We start from the raw sequence: 19337 nt of genomic DNA on the forward strand, positions 1-19337 counted from the left end.
CCTGACTGGGCCCTAAGATGAATTCCAGAAAAGGAATCGCAGATCAAGAGGCGGTTCTAAAAGGCTTGGGCTAGGGTCAGCCAGAGCTCTGTGCAGCAGATGGGGGCCTGGAAAAGTCTGCAGAAGTGGCCTTCCGCCCAGGCCCTGCCTTCCCCGACGGGGGCACGTTCTCCTGAGTGCAGAGCTGCTTCTAGGAGGGAGTAGGGGTCGCGTGTCCCCTCCTGGGAACCAAGGCATAATGAGAACTGGATGACTTGGGCCCACTTTTGGGTCTGGTGAGGAGCCTGAGCAGGAGACTGGAGGAGGTGCTGCTGGAAGATGGGCAGAAAAGGGAAGCGGGAGTGGTGTTCTGTCTCAGCAACACTGTTCCCAGATGGCTCCTCTGTGGAGTGTGTGTGCAGGGGAGTGGGGGCAGGGGACACGGATTTTCTTCCTCCAGCTCTTAGCTCTCAGGACCAGAGCTTGGAGAGGAACAGAGACCCCCCTACCCAGCCTAGGGTTTAGCCTGCGCCCGAACCCAAGCCAATTAGCAATGACCCTAGGGCACCCTCCCCAGTCACTCAGCCACTCCAGCCTGGTAAAATGAGGTGGCCAGGCTCCTGCAGGGCGAGCTCCCCTCTGGAGCCCTGGCAGCCTGTAGAGCACTCAACTCTCTCGCCTCTCGGGCAGGCCAGGCCAGGGTGTTTGTGGCCGTCGCATTGGCTTCTCGGGGTCCATCATGGAAACCTAGCGGTCCAACCTCAGCCCCTCTGTGTCCCTGCCCTAGCTGCGGCCGAGAGTCCCCAGGAGTGAGCTAGTGAGAGGCCTTCCATGGCCTCCCACTGTCTGTGGGCTCCTGTCCCTGTGGGGCCACCACGCTGGCCACCAGCTGCCTCTACTTCTGCCATATGGCCTCCCTGCCTCCTGCTCTCAACGTTGAAACAACCCAGCCCCATCCACAGCTCCCCAACCTGTGTTCCAGTGGATGCTTCTCTCCCTTGATGATGCACCCGCCTGAGTCACCCCCTAATTTCTCCCCTGGGGGATTCTGACTTTCCACTGCTCTTGGGTGTCTCTTCCCCAGCCTCTCAGCTGTGGTGTGGAGTCAAGGCCGGGTGCCAATAAGGGCCTAAGGTAGGACTTGGTGGTGGTTTCCCTGGGTTCCAACTTCCCTCTTGCCTCTCTGTCTATTACTGGCTGGTCAACTCCTCCAGTGCCCCTTCCTCCAGGCAGCCTCCTCAGCCCTGCCCACCTGCTCCATCTGAGCCTGCCCCAGGCCCCAGCCTGAGTCCTCAAGCAGAACCAACCCCCCCTACCTCAGCTGATGATTCCCTGTGCAGAGTTTGTACTGGGGCTCCCCTAACAAGAGCTGCTGCTGTATATGCCCAGCTGTGCCATCTCATTGAATTCTCCCCAGGATCCTAGGAGGGAGGGAACACTTTACAGATGGGGAAACTGAAACTCAGAGAGGTTAAATAACTTGCCTGAGGTCACAGCCAGTGAGGTCAAAGTGGGATTAGGATTTAAAGCCAATAAACCCGCAAAGCTCAGCACTGAGGAGGCTGACGAGGGAGGACTGCTTGAGGCCAGGAGTTGGAGTTCCGCCTGGACAACATAGCAAGACCCCATCTCTTAATTAAGAATGAAAGCCGGCCGGGTGTGGTGGCTCACACCTGTAATCCCAGCACTTTGGGAGGCCGAGGCGGGCGGATCACGAGGTCAGGAGATCGAGACCATCCTGGCTAACACGGTGAAACCCCGTCTCTACTAAAAATACAAAAAATTAGCCGGGCGAGGTGGCGGGTGCCTGTAGTCCCAGCTACGTGGGAGGCTGAGGCAGGAGAATGGTGTGAACCCCGGGGGGCGGAGCCTGCAGTGAGCCGAGATTGCACCACTGCACTCCAGCCTGGGTGAAAGAGCAAGACTCCTTCTCAAAAAAAAAAAAAAAAAGAATGAAAGCCAGTAAACCGGCTTCAGAGAACCAATGGCCAATTTGAAGAAAGGTGGGAACAGGCAGGAAGGATGCCCACTGGGGAGGCTGCTCTGCCCAAATCCCTGGCAGGGACCACGTGACTGCAGTCCCTCCCCTCTGAGCAGCACAGCTTCCTACCCCACTGTGCTCTGTGAACCCCAGTCAGCCCCTGTCCCTCTCCTGACCTCAGCCTACTTCCTCTTCGGGCTCTGCAGAACTCAGGGGCAGGGCACTGGGAGGAAGCAATGCTGCCTCCTACAAGGATAGAGTCCAGTGCCCTGCCTGGAGTCTGCCCTGTGCCTGACCTGCTGAGCCGGGTCATGTTTTGTGGATAAAAGGCCTGGGCCTCCTTTGAAGCCCCCTCCAGGCCCAGTGGTTCATGTGTAACCCGGTGTGATTTCTGAGGAACCCGGACCAAATACTGGCCTGGTAGCGTCATGCAGCCTCCTGCCTGGATGCTGCCAGAGCAACCCCTGCGGACCCCGGGGAGAGCAGGGGCTGTGGACAGGGGAGTTCAGCTGGAGGGGAGGCGGGCACCTTCCAAGCCCCTCCCCTTGTGCACCTGCTCTGGGGGCCACTAAGGCTCCCAGTCAGCCCCTGCCTGGGGGGTCTCACCCTGACATTTGCGTCTGAAGGCCTTGAGGGCCACCTCCCCACTGTTATCTGCTGCTGCTGTCCCCGTCACAGCTGCCTGGCCCCCCTACACTGTCGGTCTGCCCCAGGCAGGCTAGCACAGGGCCGGTGCTCTGGGAGGGTGGAAGGATTGCTGGGCCCATGACTGGACACCTCTGTCCCCCAACTTCTGATCTATCTGCACATTGAGACCAGCCTGGCCAACACAGTGAGATCCTTGTCTCAACAGAATAAAAACAAAAATAAGATGATCTTCTGTCTGCACACTGGGGACAAAAACACCCACCTCAGAAAGCTGAGGGTTGCCAGCAGCCCCAGGCCGGAGCTGCTGCAGTGCCAGGCTCACTGCTTGCCATAGGCAGCCCTGCCCTCTGGACCTCATATCTGCAGTTCTGACCTTGCCTGTGGAGGGAAAGTGTAGGGGAAAGAAAGAGAGATCAGACTGCTACTGTGTCTATGTAGAAAGAAGTAGACATAAGAAACTGCATTTTGTTCTGTGCTAAGAAAAATTCTTCTGCCTTGAGATGCTGTTAATCTGTAACCCTAGCCCAACCCTGTGTTCGCAAAAGCATGTGCTGTGTTGACTCAAGGTTTAATGGATTTAGGGCTGTGCAGGATATGCTGTGTTAAAAATGTGTTTGCAGGCGGTATGCTTGGTAAAAGCCATCGCCATTCTCCAGTCTCAAGTACCCAGGGACAAAATGCACTGCGGAAGGCCGCAGGGACCTCCACCTGAGAAAGCCTGGGTATTGTCCAAGGTTTCCCCCCACTGAGACAGCCTGAGATATGGCCCATGGGAAGGGAAAGACCTGACCGTCCCCCAGCCCGACACTCATAAAGGGTCTGTGCTGAGGAGGATTAGCGAAAGAGGAAGGCCTCTTTGCAGTTGAGATAAGAGGAAGGCATCTATCTCCTGTTCCTCCCTGGGAATGGAATGTCTTGGTGTAAAACCCGATCGTACATTCTATTTACTGAGATAGGAGAAAACTGCCTTATGGCTGGAGATGAGACATGCTGGTGGCAATACTGCTCTTTACTGAACTGGGATGTTTGTTTAAAGTCAAACATAAATCTGACCTTTGTGCACATCGAGGCACAGCACTTTCCTTAAACTTATTTATGACACAGAGACCTTTGCTCACATGTTTTCCTGCTGACCCTCTCCCCACCATTACCCTCTAGTCCTGCCACATCCCCCTCACTGAAATAGTCGAAATAGTAATCAATAAATACTGAGGGAACTCAGAGACCAGTGCCGGCGCGGGTCCTCCATATGCTGAGTGCCGGTTCCCTGGGCCCACTGTTCTTTCTCTATACTTTGTCTCTCTGTCTTATTTCTTTTCTCAGTCTCGTCCCACCTGACGAGAAATACCCACAGGTGTGGGGGGCTGGCCCCCTTCAGGAAAGGGGAAAGGGGGTCCTTTCCCATGGGGGACCTGGGGAAACAGGTTAGGGAGGGTGAGAGAGGGGAGGGTTGGCCTTCTGAGAAGCTGCAGATGCTGAGGACAGAGGAAGTCCTGAGTGTGGCCCCCAAGTCTCTCCCTCCCCCAAGTCTGCCTCCAGGGGCTGCAGCTATCCCTTCCAGAAACAGAAACTTAAGCCCTCAGGCTTTGTGGGGTAGCAGGTGGGCCACTGCAGAAATTTCTAAAATTGGGGGAAGAGGCTGCACGGGCCACAGAGTGCAGGAATTCCAGGCTTAAGGGACACCTGCTGTCTGGCCAGCCCAGAGGGGCCGTTTGCCTTTTTACATGGGTTGGTTTTATTAAGTCTAAAAAATGCTGACTTGGAACAGGATGAAGCATGCCAAGGAGCAAAGAGGCATGTGTCTCCTCTGCAGTGACCATGGGGATGAGACAGGAGGCAGGGTCCCCACACCGATGCTCACATAGGCAGAGGCAAACAGGCTTCCCCTGCCTTTGGGCCTTGGCTCTGGTGCCTTCTCCTCAGAGGCACCTATTTGGGGTCCCTTATACCTGGAACTCCACTGCTCTGTGTCCCCCTGACCCCAGCAGCACTGATCTGATGTCATCTGGTTTGTTGGGCTGCTGGCTCATGGCCAGTCTTCCTCCAGCAGCAGGCGCTGTATACCTTGCTACCTGCTGCATCCCCAGCGGCTGGCACCCGGCAGGTGCTCATTGTGCCACTGCTGGAGGGATTTGTATCAAATATACCCACAGATAAGGGTTCCCCCCTTCCTTGCTTTATTCACAGAGCAACGGATGAGGGTCCTTGATGGATATTAACCCCACATACTCCACTTCCCCCTCTTAACAGCTGCATAATATTCCACAGCAAGCAGATGCCTTCCTACCCTTGGCCACTCCCGCCTGATGGGCATTGGGTTGTATCCAGATGTGTTTGTTTTTCCCTCCACAGATTCTCTTGGTCCATTAGGAGAGAGAACTGAGACATCCCTTCTAAGGGCTGCATTCCTAGAAGGGGAGATTGCTGGGTCACAGAGTTCGAACATTGTTAATGTTAATAGATTCTGCCAAATTACCTTGCAAAAAGCATGCAGCAATTCAAGTTGCAGGCAGCCTGTGGACGCCTGTCTTCCCGCATTCCAACTCAAAGCCAGCACTGGCTGGGTTCGATCTGGGAGTGCTGGGGGTAGGGACAGGTGGAGTCACTGCTTAATTTGCATGATTCTGGTTATTCGTGAGATGAGTTTTTTTTTTTTTTTTAATCGCACTTATGCTTATTGTTTATTAGCGTTTCCTCCTAGCTTTGCCTGAAGTCTCCGGGGACTGCCTTTGGGGGTCGGGTGAACTTGTTCCCTGCGAAGAGGGCCCAGGGTTGGGGTCTGGAAACTCCGAGGCTGCACTTGCCAGCGGCCTCTTAAGGCCACGGCGTCCCCGTGGTTTCTGGCTCGCATCCCCCCGAGACCCAGGACTTGTCCAAGGTCAGGGCACCGCGGGTGCCCCCGGGCTGGGCCGCAGCCAGACTGCGCCTCCCGCGCGCCTTCGCTTTGCACCAGGATCGCCCAGGACATGCCTGCGGGCACCTTGAGGAAGGTCGGCGGCTCCGGGCCAGCTCGCACTGGCCGGGGGTGGGTTGGGGGCAGTACCTGCTGCGGAAGCCCCGAACGCTTTCGCCCGGCCCCTCGCCGCCGCCGCGGGAGCTGGCTGGACTAGGCGGGCGGGCTCGAGGATGCGGATGAACCCAAGCGTCCTCGAATGCCTGGGGGCCCTCCGCCTCAGTTTCCCGCCCGGAGGCAAGGGTGTGCGAGGGGATCCAGATATCCAAGGACCTGAGGTTTCGGCCTCGAGGTCTTGGGCGGGGGACTGGGCAGGCTGCGCGGGGTCCCAGCCAGGGGACAGCTCGGGTGGGCGGCCGGGGTGTTGGGGGCTGCGGGCGGCGGACAAAGCGGCGGCACCACCCCGCGGCGCGAGCCAATGGAATGAATGGGCTATAAATAGCCGCCAATGGGCGGCCCGCGTTGTGCCCCTTAAAAGCCGCAGGAGCGCGGAGCGGCCGCTGTTCGCCTGCGTCGCTCCGGGAGCTGCCGACTGACGGAGCGCCCCCGCCCCCGCCCGGCCACCCGGTGAGTGGGCCCGGGGGCCGGGGGCGTCCGCGCCGGGGCTAGGGGCGCTGCGTGCAAAGGGGGCGCGTCGCTTGGAGCGCGCGCCGGACCGGCCGGAGGTCCCCGGCGATGATGGCGCTCCCCGCGCGCGCTGCGGACCCCGCTGACCTTGGCCGCGTCCCGGGGGCGCCGGGGGGCCCGGCGGCGGGGACGTGAGTGGTACGCGGGAGCCCGGGAACCCCGGCGTGCCGGTCCCCGCTGACCCCGCGTCTCCCCGCAGCCCGCCGCCGCCATGCCCTTCTCCAACAGCCACAACGCACTGAAGCTGCGCTTCCCGGCCGAGGACGAGTTCCCCGACCTGAGCGCCCACAACAACCACATGGCCAAGGTGCTGACCCCCGAGCTGTACGCGGAGCTGCGCGCCAAGAGCACGCCGAGCGGCTTCACGCTGGACGACGTCATCCAGACAGGCGTGGACAACCCGGGTACGCGACCCCTTGGGGCTGGGGTCCCGGCGCCCCCTCCCCGCACGCAGCCGCAGGGTCCTCAGCAGCGCGCTCGGGCCCGGCAGTGACGTCACTGTCCCCGTCCCGCACCCCCTCCCCCAGGCCACCCGTACATCATGACCGTGGGCTGCGTGGCGGGCGACGAGGAGTCCTACGAAGTGTTCAAGGATCTCTTCGACCCCATCATCGAGGACCGGCACGGCGGCTACAAGCCCAGCGATGAACACAAGACCGACCTCAACCCCGACAACCTGCAGGTGCGGGGCGGCGGGCGGGCTGGGCGGGCGGGGCCGGCGTCTCCGGGCGCTCACTCCCGTCTCGCCCCCCAGGGCGGCGACGACCTGGACCCCAACTACGTGCTGAGCTCGCGGGTGCGTACGGGCCGCAGCATCCGTGGCTTCTGCCTCCCCCCGCACTGCAGCCGCGGGGAGCGCCGCGCCATCGAGAAGCTCGCGGTGGAAGGTAGGGGCCGGGCGGGCCGAGGGGCGGCGGCGGCCGCGTCCGCCTCCCGGCGCGGTCCCCACCCGCTTTTGTTTACGTCGCCCGGGAGCGGCAGCCGCTGCCGCGCTCTTATCTGCGCGCGCCCGGGTTCAGTTTCCCGGAGGGACCGAGGGACGGAGGCCCAGCCCCGCGCCCACAGCGGCCTGGGGCCCAGGGAGGGCGGGTCCTGGCGCGGGGTCACCGCCTGGGACTGTCGCCCGGGCCGTGAGGACTGGACGCCCGCAAACCCGGGCGGGTGGGGGCCTCTGACGTCCCCCGAGGTGGGGCACGGGGGCGGGCGGATCCGCGCTGCGGGCTGGAGAGGCGGGCGCGGGAGCCGAGCGTCCTGAGCGCACTCCCCGCAGCCCTGTCCAGCCTGGACGGCGACCTGGCGGGCCGGTACTACGCGCTCAAGAGCATGACGGAGGCGGAGCAGCAGCAGCTCATCGACGACCACTTCCTCTTCGACAAGCCCGTGTCGCCCCTGCTGCTGGCCTCGGGCATGGCCCGCGACTGGCCCGACGCCCGCGGTATCTGGTGCGTGTCCCTCTGCGCCCTCTCGCGGCGTCCTCCCTCCCCGCCGCCTCCCCTTTCCCTCTCGCCCCCTTCGCGGGAGTGGAGCCCTTCGCGGCGAGGAGGAGGGGGAGGAGGGAGGGGCCGGCCGCGCCCCAGGTCTGGGTTCCGTGACGCGCCTCCTCCTGCGCAGGTGACCTTGGCCGAGCAGGTGCGTTAAGGGACTGGGCCCCGGCCAGTGGAGGCTCAGGACTCAGCAACGCCTCCCCACCCCGAGACGTGAGGTGGGGGCGGGGCTCGCTGGCGCCTCTCCCCGACGCCCCTCGGAGCTGGAGCTCTTTGTTTTCTTTTCTCACTCCTCCGCCGCTGGGATTCTACCAGGGGCTGGTGACGCGGAAGCTTCTCCAGGGGCAGGGCTCCTACCCCCACTGTGGGGGGCGGGTCGGGATGTCCTGGCGGTCCCTGGCCCCGCCCCACCTCAGGCCACAGCACGTGATGGCAGCTGGGGTTCTCCTGCTGTGAGGCGTCCCTGTTCCCCTGCCTGCCCCGTGTTGGCGGGTGGAGTCTTGGCAGTAGCCCCCACTCCTGGGCACGGCTGGGAGCAGCACCTTGGGGATTTGAGAAATTCCTTTGGTCTGGGGGCAGCCTGGGGCTTTTTTCTGGATATGCCCTGAGACCAGCCCTCCCGCAGGCACAATGACAATAAGACCTTCCTGGTGTGGGTCAACGAGGAGGACCACCTGCGGGTCATCTCCATGCAGAAGGGGGGCAACATGAAGGAGGTGTTCACCCGCTTCTGCACCGGCCTCACCCAGGTGCCAGGGACGGGGCAGGCCCAGGGCCCCAGCAGGGATGTGGGTGCCCCATCAGTCCCCCTGGGGGATTTCCGGGGCTTGGGAGTCCCAGGGCCTGTAGGGGTTTCAGGCAGGCCTTCTCCCTCATACCCTTTTCTCCATCTGCAGATTGAAACTCTCTTCAAGTCTAAGGACTATGAGTTCATGTGGAACCCTCACCTGGGCTACATACTCACCTGCCCATCCAACCTGGGCACAGGGCTGCGGGCAGGTGTGCATATCAAGCTGCCCCACCTGGGCAAGCATGAGAAGTTCTCGGAGGTGCTTAAGCGGCTGCGACTTCAGAAGCGAGGCACAGGTGAGCAGGGCAGGTGCTGCGGGCTTCCCGTTGGCCTTTGGGCAGCCCTGTTTCCTCCGCCCTGACTTGCTGTCTCCCCAGGCGGTGTGGACACGGCTGCGGTGGGCGGGGTCTTCGACGTCTCCAACGCTGACCGCCTGGGCTTCTCAGAGGTGGAGCTGGTGCAGATGGTGGTGGACGGAGTGAAGCTGCTCATCGAGATGGAGCAGCGGCTGGAGCAGGGCCACGCCATAGACGACCTCATGCCTGCCCAGAAGTGAAGCCCCGCCCACACCCGACACCAGCCCTGCCGCTTCCTAACTTATTGCCTGGGCAGTGCCCACCATGCACCCCTGATGTTCGCCATCTGGCGAGCCCTTAGCCTTGCTGTAGAGACTTCCGTCACCCTTGGTAGAGTTTATTTTTTTGATGGCTAAGATACTGCTGATGCTGAAATAAACTAGGGTTTTGGCCTGCCTGCGTCTGAGTGGTGCCTCTCCTTTCCCGGGGGGAGGGGGAAGGGCAGCAGCCAGGTCCCAGGAGTCTGAGTCCTGGGCCTGCTGTGGGCCTCGCCTTCTGTAAGATGGGTCAGGAGCCAGCAGGTGGCCACTCTGTTCTGCCTGCCCCACCTAGTCCTTGGGCCCCTTCCCTCATGTCTGTCGGGCTGTGCGGGCAGGAACATGGGGGAGTGCGAGGGAGGAGTTCCAGGCCTGAGCATCTGAGGGCATTCAGGCCTGGGTGTGGAGCCTGGCACGTTCCTCAGGCTCATCCCGCAGGGTGGGGGAGGTAGGGATAGTGGAGGTGGGAGGTTGACCTCAGAAACTTGAGAGCTTTCCGGTCCCTCCAACTGGGTTCCTCCTCCAGTCTTCCAAGCTGCAACATTATCAGATCCAGGCATCTCCCTGCCTCCTTCCTACCCCGCCAACACCTACTCTCTATCTTCTCTTCCCTGCTTCCTTCCCTCCCAGCCTGGGCCTTCAGGCTGAACAGCCCCCCTGGCTCCACTGGTCCTTGGGCTCAGTCCTCAAGACCCTCTAGCAGCCCTGGGGAGCCATTGGTCCCCCCTTTACTGGCAGCCTCCTTTTCAGGGGTCTCTGGGTGTCCAGCCCCTTGGCCTCAAGGTGGAACCCCAAGGTAGGGACCCTGGGGCAAAAGGGGGGTTGGGGCTGTTTAGGGCTTGGTCTCCCTGGTCCCTGGTGCAACCCCCCCCACAACTCACCCTAGTTGCCACTTGCCGCCGTCCCTGCCCAGCCTCTGGCTCACAGCTCCTACCATGGTTGGGCACCCTGAGGGGCTCGGCCAGCTCAGGGAGTGGAGGCGGATGGGTGAACCAGCGGGGGCTAGAAATCCTGCTCCCCACCTTCCTCCAGCTCCTAAGCTCCAAGGACGCAGCCTGTGCTGCCACCTGCTGGCCAGGGCCTCCTCTGCCCCACCCCTGGGGATCAGGGTCTGGGGCAGGCCTCATCCTGCATCTCCATACCCACCTGGACACTAAAAGTGGGGGATCACTGGGCTCTCACCTCCTTGGGACACGAGGGGATGGTCAACCTAGACACTGGGGCCCAGGAGCAGCAGTGGGGTGCATCCCTGAATCCGCTGCTGGGCTTGGCGTGTGGGGGGCCCTAAGGGCAGGGTTGAAGTGTCCACCTCCCTGAGTGAACACCTGGTAGGCTAGGGGCATAGGGGGCAGCTCCCCTGGTGCAGAAGGCTGGGGGGACTTCTGTATCCATCCTTTGGACCCTAGACTGGGCCCTCCCTGGCTGACCAGCCTGGGCACAGGGCCAGTTTCTGGCTTAGCCTTTTGCTAGGAAGGCCGGGGCCAGGATAGGCTGGGCCGTACAATCGGGAGTCTCGGGAGAAGGGCGGGGATGAAGGACCCGAGGTGAGCACAGGAAGTAAGCCCCTCCAGAAAAGGGAGGCTGAGGGCAGTGCAGAAGGGGTGCACACCCAGTGGGGACCTGGCCAGCAAAGCCCCACCCCCAGGGGGCCTTGTCAGTGCTGCCCTCCTCCCGCTCAACAGCTGCAGCCCCTCCTGCTGGCTCAGTCCCCCTCACCACGGCTTGGGCAGAGCCAGCCCGACAATCGCTGGGGTGGTGTGGGCCCCACTCCGAGGTGAACACAGGGCTGAGGGCATGGCTGGGCAGGCCTAACACTTCTTGTGTTTCAACGCTCCCCTTTTCCCATGTTAACTCTCAGAGTGGGGCGCTCCTAGAACCACCAGTGGTCAAACAAGCGGAACCGGTAATCACCCTGTGCAGGCCCCTCAACGCACTGTCCCACTGTCCGGGAAGGCCGAGACGGCTGGGCCTGGCTCAGGACGACTTCTGAGGCAGTAAAACTCCGCAGGTGGGTGGCCTGGACCCCCAACTCTCCAGAGCCCACTCTCCTCCCTGTGCCTCACATATTTTATCTTGCTGCATTAATTCTTTTGGGGACCAGGCAGGGTTGAATATACACTCCCCTCAGTGGGGGAGCGACAGTCCTGTCTGCCTGTGCCACTAGTTCCAGGGAACCTCTAACCACAGTCTAGACAGCCTTCCTTTTCCTCAGACTCTGCAGACTTTAACAGGCAATTCTCCTTGAAAGCACTGTCAAACATGGGCAGCAAAGGACGGTATCTAGGGGTGGCAGGGATGCAGGAAGACGTCCTGGGTGTTGGACACATCTCCCTGCAGGGCAGTCTGGCTGCACCAAGCCCCACCTCAGCTGTACCTCCCGTCCACTCAGGGACTTCCCAGCTAGGGAATGAGTCCACGGCGGGGTTTCCGCAGTGGCGCTGCAGACACTTGGGCTGGACCACTCTGGTGGGGGCCGTCCTGTGCGCTGCAGGATGTCCAGCAGCAGCCCCGGCCTCCAACCGCCACATGCCAGTAGTCCTCACTTCCCCAACTTATGACAATCAAAAATGTCTAGACATTGACAAATGCCCCTTAGGGGGGCAAATCAGCCCCCCTTCTTCGAGTCCCATTGCCCTACAGAAATATAAGTGATACAATTACTGAGAACAGGGAAACGGTAAGGGCTTGCTGACACTGAAGAGTTGGCTGCAGCCCCACCCCTCCTCTGGGGTCCTGTGCAGACAGGGAGGACAGTGTGAGCAATGTAGTGAGGTGGTGACATGCTGAGAAAAGCTCAAGAGCAGAAGCAGGTTATAAAACAGCGTGTGCTCTGAGATCCCACACAGAATATGTATGGAAAAACCCCAAAGAACAGTAGTCCCTGTGGGTGGTGGGGTAACAGGTGATTTCCTTCTTTATACTTTATTTTCCAAATTTTCTACAGGGCACATGTATTACTTATATAAGCCAAAATAATGTTTTTAATGGTGTTTTGTAGAAAATGCTGTCATGTGCTCCAGTCTGCGGAAGCCCACCAAGCAGCAGCAGGACTTGACCACTACTGCAGCCTGAGGCCTCTCACAGGGAGACTCGGGCTGAGAGAGGAAGAAAGACCGGCCTGGCGTCGCCAGCTCCAACTCCTGGGCTGTTTTCACTGCTCTTCTAAGAACATTCTAGCCTCCCACAGTTGGGACCTGCTTGTCTTAGCAGTGGCTTAAAAGGCTGCACTTGCCCCTTCTGCATTTCTATTTCAAGCCAGCGGACACTTCCTAAAGCCTCCCAGAGCACCCTTCAGGGGTTGCACATTGGACCCACATGGATGTGAAGTGAATCTCCTTTTCTACAGGTAAAAAGAAAATAATTTGATTGGCAAGAAGTCTTTTGGCTGTGAGGTTTCCACTGAGCAGATGACAGCATTTCAGCTTAGATAAGTGAGGCTTTTTTGGTACTGCTGAGAAGGCTGAGGCTTTTTTTTTTTTAGACGGAGTTTTGGTCTCATTGCCCAGGCTGGAGTGCAATGGCACGATCTTGGCTCACGGAAACCTCCGCATCCTGGGTTCAAGAGAGTCTCCTGCCTCAGCCTCCAGAGTAGCTGAGATTACAAGCACGTGCCACCACGCCTGGCTAATTTTGTATTTTTAGTAGAGATGGGGTTTCTCCATGTTGGTCAGGATGGTCTCAAACTCCTGACCTCAGGTGATCCGCCCACCTCAGCCTCCCCAAAGTGCTGGGATTACAGACGTGAGCCACCGCGCCCGGCCAGGCTGAGGTTTTTTACACGCAGACTTCTCAGTCTGGCTAGAGGCTTTCTGCACTCACAGTGATTGAACGTTTTTGAGGTGGGGTTTCACTTTGTCACCCAGGCTGGAGGGCAGTGGCACAATCGCGGCTCATTGAAGCCTTGACCTCCCTGAGCTCAGGTGATCCTCCCACCTCAGCCTCCCAAGTAGCTGTGTGACTACAGAGACGTGCCACCACACCTGGCTAATTTTTTCTATTTTTTTTTCTTTGTAGAGATGGGGTTTTGCCATGTTGCCCAGGCTGGTCTCAAACTCTTGGGCTCAAGCCTTTCCCCTGCCTTGGCCTTCCACAGTGCTGGGGTTACAGGTGTGAGCCACTGTGCCCAGCTGGTTGGACTCTTTCCATCTTTTTCCCAAACCCAACTTGGTATTGTTTTGCTTGGGTTCAGAAGTCCTGATTTTCACACCCTTTTCAGGGCTAGGGATTTACCAAAATTTCAGGCTTAACAAAAATTAAGGTCCCCAAAAGATAAAAGTGCTACTTCCAGCAGCACCTGTCTCTGATTCACCTTCATGGCACGGATGCTGGTGGTCCCCTAGCAGCCATTCTCCCCTCTGCTTGAGTGACAACGCCCTGGTTTCCAGCCTGCACACAGCTGCCTGGCTGTGAAAGCACATTTCCAAGACTCCCATGCAGCCAGGGGTGGCCAGGTGTCAACGTGCTCCAGCAGCCGCCCAGGTTGTGAGGACAAGGCCGTCCTCGGTGCTGTGGGGTGAAACGCCTGCGTGTGTGCAGCCTGGCACCAACTCCTGAGGTGCTGGCAACATTCCTGCTGTGGTGATGGGGCTGCGACCCTGTTCTACCATTCACGAACCCCATGCAGCGTGGGGCTCGGCTCGGGATCCTGCTGGGCCTGCAGAGGAATTGGCCCAGTAGCTCCAGGTACTTCACACCCACTTGCACTCAGGATGGCACCAACCCCTCCAGACGCGTTCGCTGCCTGTTTGCCTAACCTAGGGCAGGGCTCCCACCTGCGTGTCTGCTCTTTGCTTCCCACAGTCGCCCGAATCCCCTCAGGGAGGACTGTCCTGCCTGCCCAGGCCTCCTTCCCAGAGGGCCTCCTTCTGCATCCCTGTTCCCCTCGGGCTCTGTCCTCTGTCTCCTCCCCATTAGAGGACTGCTGGGCCAGTGAACCTCTCTGAGAATGCGGCCTGCTTCCAGGGCAGGGCTTAGGTCTTGCTTCATTACTCTCATTCCACCTATACTCAGCTGCACCCATTACTGGTATATGTGGCCTGTGTTAACACATATCAAAGCTATTCTGGAAATATACAACTTATAGCAAAAAGACAGAAACTTTCACTAAAATTAAAATGAAAAGTCTAGTTTTGTCAATACTTTTGACCTATCAACTACCCAACATATTAAATGGCACTTCAAATGTGTTACACTCACAAAAGGAAAAGAAATATGGCAATCAACTCGACCAAAAAAAAAGAAAAAAAGAGAAATAATAAAGGTGGCGCTACTCATCCATCCCCATACCCAAAATTGTTCCTTTAAAATTTATTCTTTTTTGCCGGGCGCGGTGGCTCACGCTTGTAATCTCAGCACTTTGGGAGGCCGAGGCGGGTGGATCACGAGGTCAGGATATCAAGACCACGGTGAAACCCCGTCTCGGCGGAGCTTGCAGTGAGCCAAGATTGCGCCACTGCACTCCAGCCTGGGCGACAGAGCAAGACTCCGTCTCAAAAAAAAAAAAAAAAAAAAAAATTTATTATTTTTTATATTTTTTTGAGATAGGGTCTTGAAGTCACCCAGGCTGGACTGCAGTGGCAGGATCACAGGTCACTGCAGCCTCAATCTCCCGGGCTCAAGTGATCCTCCCTCCTCAGCCTCCCCACTAGCTGGGACCACAGGAGCACATCTCCACGTCTGGCTAATTAAAAAATTTTTTTTGTAGAGACGGGGGGTCTCGCCATGTTGCCCGCCCAGGCTGGTTTTGAACTCCTGGCGTAAGTGATCCTCTTGCCTTGGCCTCCCAAAGTGCTGGGATTACAGGTGTGAGCCACTATGCCTGGCCCCAAAACTTCTGTGCTTCTGAGGGACCCCTGTGCTGCAGCCCCCACTCAAGTCACAGCCGCAGCACCTACCTGGGGGACAAAACACTGTCGCAGAGGGGCCAGAGTCTGGCCTGACCCTATTCACTCTTCCTTGGGATCAGAAAGGAGCATGGTGCTTGCTTTCCTCTGTTCTCCTGGCCTGGACACAGGATAACATGACTAACTTTGTCAGCAAAGTTCCAGTGTTTTGGTTAAATTAATGAAATATACAGGTGGAGTATCCCAAATCCAAACATCTGAAATCTAAAATACTCCAAAATCTGAACCTGAGTGCTGATGTAATGCTAAAAGGGGATGCTCACTCGTGCATTTCAGAGTTCAGATGTTCAAATTTGGGATGCTTAACCAGTAGGTATGATGCAAACATTCCAAAATCTGAAAAAAACCCCAAACCTGAAACACCTGTGGGTGGTCCCAAGCATTTCAGATAAGGTATTCCCAAACCAGCAAATGCAAGCCAGCAAAATGTGCCCTATGTACTTAGTGATATCAACACAAAAGGACACACAGCATCGCCATTCTGGGGAGCAGCAACTCCCACCCACAGCGACAGGCTGAGGAGATGTCCGAGCAGCATGGGACAAGCTTGTTGGAGCCCTCTAGAGCCCACAGAATGGAGGTAGCAGAGGAGTGGCCAGTGGATTAGGGTGGAGAGCACGAGAACCACATGGCCCAGAGACAGCCGAGCTGTGTACTAAAGAGCAGCGGAGTCCAGCCTGTAGCAGGGGAGTGACTGGCAGAGCAGAACTCGCGAGTGCACAGGTGCGTTTGGGAAGGGGTGGAGTGGAGGGTGGTGGCAGGTTGGAAACGCTCTCTGAGGCACCCTCCACCCAGGGACTTCTGGTGCCACATTAATGAACATGACTACATATGCTCCTACTTCCCAGCTGACTTCCATGCAAAACATAACTGCTTTGAGAATGTGCTCACGCCTACCCACGCCTGCTGGCAGCTCCATCCTGAGAGGAGGGTGCGGCGAGTCAGAGCAGGCCTTGCTCTGGAAGACGCCAACACAGGCAGTCTCATGCCAGGCTCTCTGGGGTCGCCAGGCTCTGGCTGTCTGGTGCAGCATTAGTCTGCTTTAGTCTGGCAGCAGCACAACCCTGCCCAAAGCCTGCTAGGTCACTCCCTAATGAAGTACTGGGGAATGAAGGCCCCTTCACAGAAGTGCAGTGTCTCAGAGTCTGAGACATAACATGTTGGGCTGGTGACAAGAAAGAGCCTGCCCAGGAGTTGGCGGCCCAGCTGCTGCCCCCGCGCCTGAGTCGGAGATGAGCCAGGCCCCTGGCGCCTGCCTCTGCACGTGCCACTCCTCTCTCCCCCACTGAGCAGACTTGGTGCACCGCCACCTCTACACGCCTCCCCTGCACCCAGGCCTGGCTCCCTTTGGCCAGGGCCCTGGCCTTCCTGAACACAGCATCAGCCCTTCCTAGTATCACACCAGTGCCCCTCGCCTCCCTGTGCCATGAGGTAGTCGAGGCCAGGAGGTTTAACCTTGTTTATTTTTGTAGCTCCAGGGGTCAGCACAGAGGAGCTTCTACCTCAACCCTCAAAATATGGCTACAATGAATGAACACATGAACAAATGACTGATAAGTCTTCTTGCCTTGTTCTAGAACACCTGAAAATAACTGGGGCAGCTTAACTTGGAGAAGCAAGAATTTAGGGAGGAGGCCGGGTGTGGTGGTGGGCACCTGTAATCCCAGATACTTGGGAGGCTGAGGCAGGAGAATCGCTTGAGCCCGGGAGGTGGAGCTTGCAGTGAGCTGAGATTGCAGGAGAATCACTTGAACCTGGGAGGCGGAGGTTGCAGTGAGCTGAGACCGCGCCACAGCACTCCAGCCTGGGCGACAGAGTAAGACTCTGTCTGGAAAAAAAAAAAAAAAAAAGAATTCGGAGAGGGAACACACTTTTAATCTTCAAATACTTGAGTCATTTTTTTTTTTTTTGAGATGGAGTCTCACTCTGTCACCCAGGCTGGAGTGCAGTGACGTGGTCTCAGCTCACTGCAACCTCTGCCTCCCGTGTTCAAGCGATTCTCCCGCCTCAGCCTCCCGAGTAGCTGGGACTACAAGCACATGCCAACGCACCCGGCTAATTTTTGTATTTTTAGTAGAGACGGGGTTTCACTATGTTGGCCAAGCTGGTCTTGAACCTCGTGATCTGCCCGCCTCGGCCTCCCAAAGTACTGGGATTACAGGCGTGAGCCACTGTGCCCGGCCTTGTTTTTGTTTGTGAGACAGAGTATTGCTCTGTTGCCCAGGCTGGAGTCCAGTGTTGTGGTCTCAGCTCACTCCAACCTCCACCTCCCAGGTTCAAGTGATTCTCCTGCCTCAGCCTCTTGAGTAGCTGGAATTACAGGCACTGCCACTATGCCTGGCTAATTATTATTTTTTGTATTTTTAGCACAGACGGGGTTTCACCAAGTTGGCTAGGCTGGTCTCGATTCCTGACCTCAAGTGATCCTCCTGCCTCAGCTTCCCAAAGTGCTGGGATTACAGGCATGAGCCGCCACGCCTGCCATGGAGTCCTGAATAGTTAAAACTTCCAAGAACAGGAGACTGCCAGGGTGGTGAGGAGGCCCATGTGCATGCGGAGCAGCAGAAGCAGCCGAACTCCCCCCACAGGTGCTGGAGGCGGGCTGTGAGCGTCCCGGCACTGCAGGTGCCCGCAGATGCAGGAGACGCACAGGATGAGCCATTGGAGACTTCCCTCTTGCTTGAGAGATGGGTTGTAGAACGCTGTTTTAAAATAACTCTTAGAGGTGGGTTAAGTGGGTGGAATGTAGATAGAGCAGGAAATTGCAGAAGTCACTGGCTTGGGGAAAGAGCCCCCTCAGAGATGAGGATGAGTTGAATTTTTCCTCTGTTCAGTGACCACGCCCCCTGCTCCCGCTCCAGTGAAGCCCCCTGTTTATCAACCCACTTGGTCAGAAGACATTTCACCACAGCCAGAAACCAGGTATGAATGAATACCCAGGGAGCTGGAAACGCAAATAAGAACCTCAGAACTTATAAGCAATCAGCCCCATCACTCTAACAACAACAACAAAAAAAATAAATCAACAAAGCTTACTGAACCAAAGCCGATGGCAACAAAGAATGCCTGAAGTGGCCCCCAGTTTCCCCTGGCTCCACCCTCAGGACTAGCTTTCCTTCTTCTGTGAGAGACCCGTGCAGGCCCTTTAATGAGCCGGACTCCGCTCGGAGGGTCTTGCCTCGGCCTGGTGCTATGACTGCTGATGCCTACACAACTGCTTCCCCTCCTCACTAAACCCCAGCTCCCACGCTGCCACCAAGTGGCAGGCTGCTATTCTTTCCCGGGGTTGAAATACAAACACTACCTGGGCTGTATGACTCTCCAGTGCGGACGCAGATTAGGGTGGTAAGCCAAAGGGTTTAACTCCCAGTTCCACACCGATGGTAAATGTCATCTCCACGCAGGGTCATCTACTTCATGTCCACAGCACCCACCACCGCAATGTGCACGGTCTGCACCTGACCCAAGCTGAATGATGGACATCACCTGTGTAAGCATTTTGGTGAAGGGAAAAGCTCACTGGCTGCCAGTCCCATCCCTTCCGTCCTCTGGGCCTCAGTCTTCTCTGTCAAACAGGCAAGACTCAAAGGGCTCCTGGAGACCAAACAGGCCAGGCTATAAACCAAGACATGACCCCAGAGCAGCCACCTATCTCATCCTTGGGCCATCGGGGCAGGGGCAGCTGGGGGGACCTCAGTGACACTTTTGACTGCAAGCCACTGAAAATGTCTCGTACTTGCTATGTATCTCCTGCTTGCTTCCTATCATTTTTTTTTAAAAAACACTAATTTTGCACTAACAGTGCCTTCGCCAGGCACTATGCTAGGTACTTGCAATAGAGGAAAAGAAACGGGACGAAGATCGCTGCCGCATGGGGCTCACATTCTAGTAAGTGTGGGGAGAGGAGACACAAAGGGCAACACAACTGTGTAACTCATGCTGATGTTGGTGTGACAGGGGCAGACGGTGAAAGGGCAGAGTTGAGCACAGAGGCCTGACGGTGCTTTTTGGTGTCACAGCCAGGGCAGGCCTCTTAGAGGAGGAGGGAGGCAGAGAGCCTTCAGTTGGTCTAAGCTCTTACCCCAAGCTCATTGCTTTTACCTGTTCTCTAGGAATATCTGCAAAAGCTCTGGGCCAGGGAGGTGGCAGTACAGGCCTGTAAACTCCTAACAGAAGGTCCAGAGTCCAGAACTCTCCATCTTAGAAATGGGAAAGATTTCCTTACCAAGGCTCTACTCGATAGGCAGTGTCCTCTCCTGAGGGCCAGGGGGCAGGCTGTTCAAGGACTTGACTGCACTGGCTAAGCCAGGAGAGGGAGGAAGAGAAGAGGGTTAGTGTGTGATTTTTTTTTTTTTTTTT

At 57.6% G+C, this 19337-nt stretch overlaps 1 protein-coding gene across 2 annotated transcripts; it reads left to right on the forward strand.

The window, feature by feature from the left end:
- The first annotated feature begins 6028 nt into the window (after positions 1-6028).
- On the forward strand, positions 6029-9217 carry CKB (creatine kinase B). 2 transcript variants are annotated; one of them, XM_032134641.2, is made up of 8 exons: positions 6030-6128; positions 6388-6592; positions 6716-6870; positions 6943-7075; positions 7459-7630; positions 8298-8421; positions 8569-8758; positions 8840-9217. In XM_032134641.2, exons 2-8 carry the CDS (start codon positions 6400-6402, stop codon positions 9016-9018), a joined length of 1146 nt encoding a protein of 381 aa, XP_031990532.1. In that variant the 5' UTR covers positions 6030-6128; positions 6388-6399; the 3' UTR covers positions 9019-9217. The 2 variants fall into 2 exon arrangements, with proteins under 2 accessions (XP_031990531.1, XP_031990532.1); XM_032134640.2 differs by having other exon boundaries at positions 6029-6128; positions 6716-7075.
- The last annotated feature ends 10120 nt before the right edge of the window (positions 9218-19337 follow it).

Source organism: Hylobates moloch, unplaced genomic scaffold (assembly GCF_009828535.3).
Source record: "Hylobates moloch isolate HMO894 unplaced genomic scaffold, HMol_V3 SCAFFOLD_16, whole genome shotgun sequence".
In the NCBI taxonomy this organism is placed as follows: domain Eukaryota; kingdom Metazoa; phylum Chordata; class Mammalia; order Primates; family Hylobatidae; genus Hylobates; species Hylobates moloch.

What these genes read in the sequence shown, in the direction of transcription:
- CKB (XM_032134640.2), top strand. Translation starts at nt 6,400, where the DNA reads ATGCCCTTCTCCAACAGCCACAACGCACTGAAGCTGCGCTTCCCGGCC. An exon ending in GACAGGCGTGGACAACCCGG is followed by an intron (nt 6,593 to 6,715) that starts GTACGCGACCCC and finishes CCCCTCCCCCAG; the next exon opens with GCCACCCGTACATCATGACC. An exon ending in CGAGAAGCTCGCGGTGGAAG is followed by an intron (nt 7,076 to 7,458) that starts GTAGGGGCCGGG and finishes CACTCCCCGCAG; the next exon opens with CCCTGTCCAGCCTGGACGGC.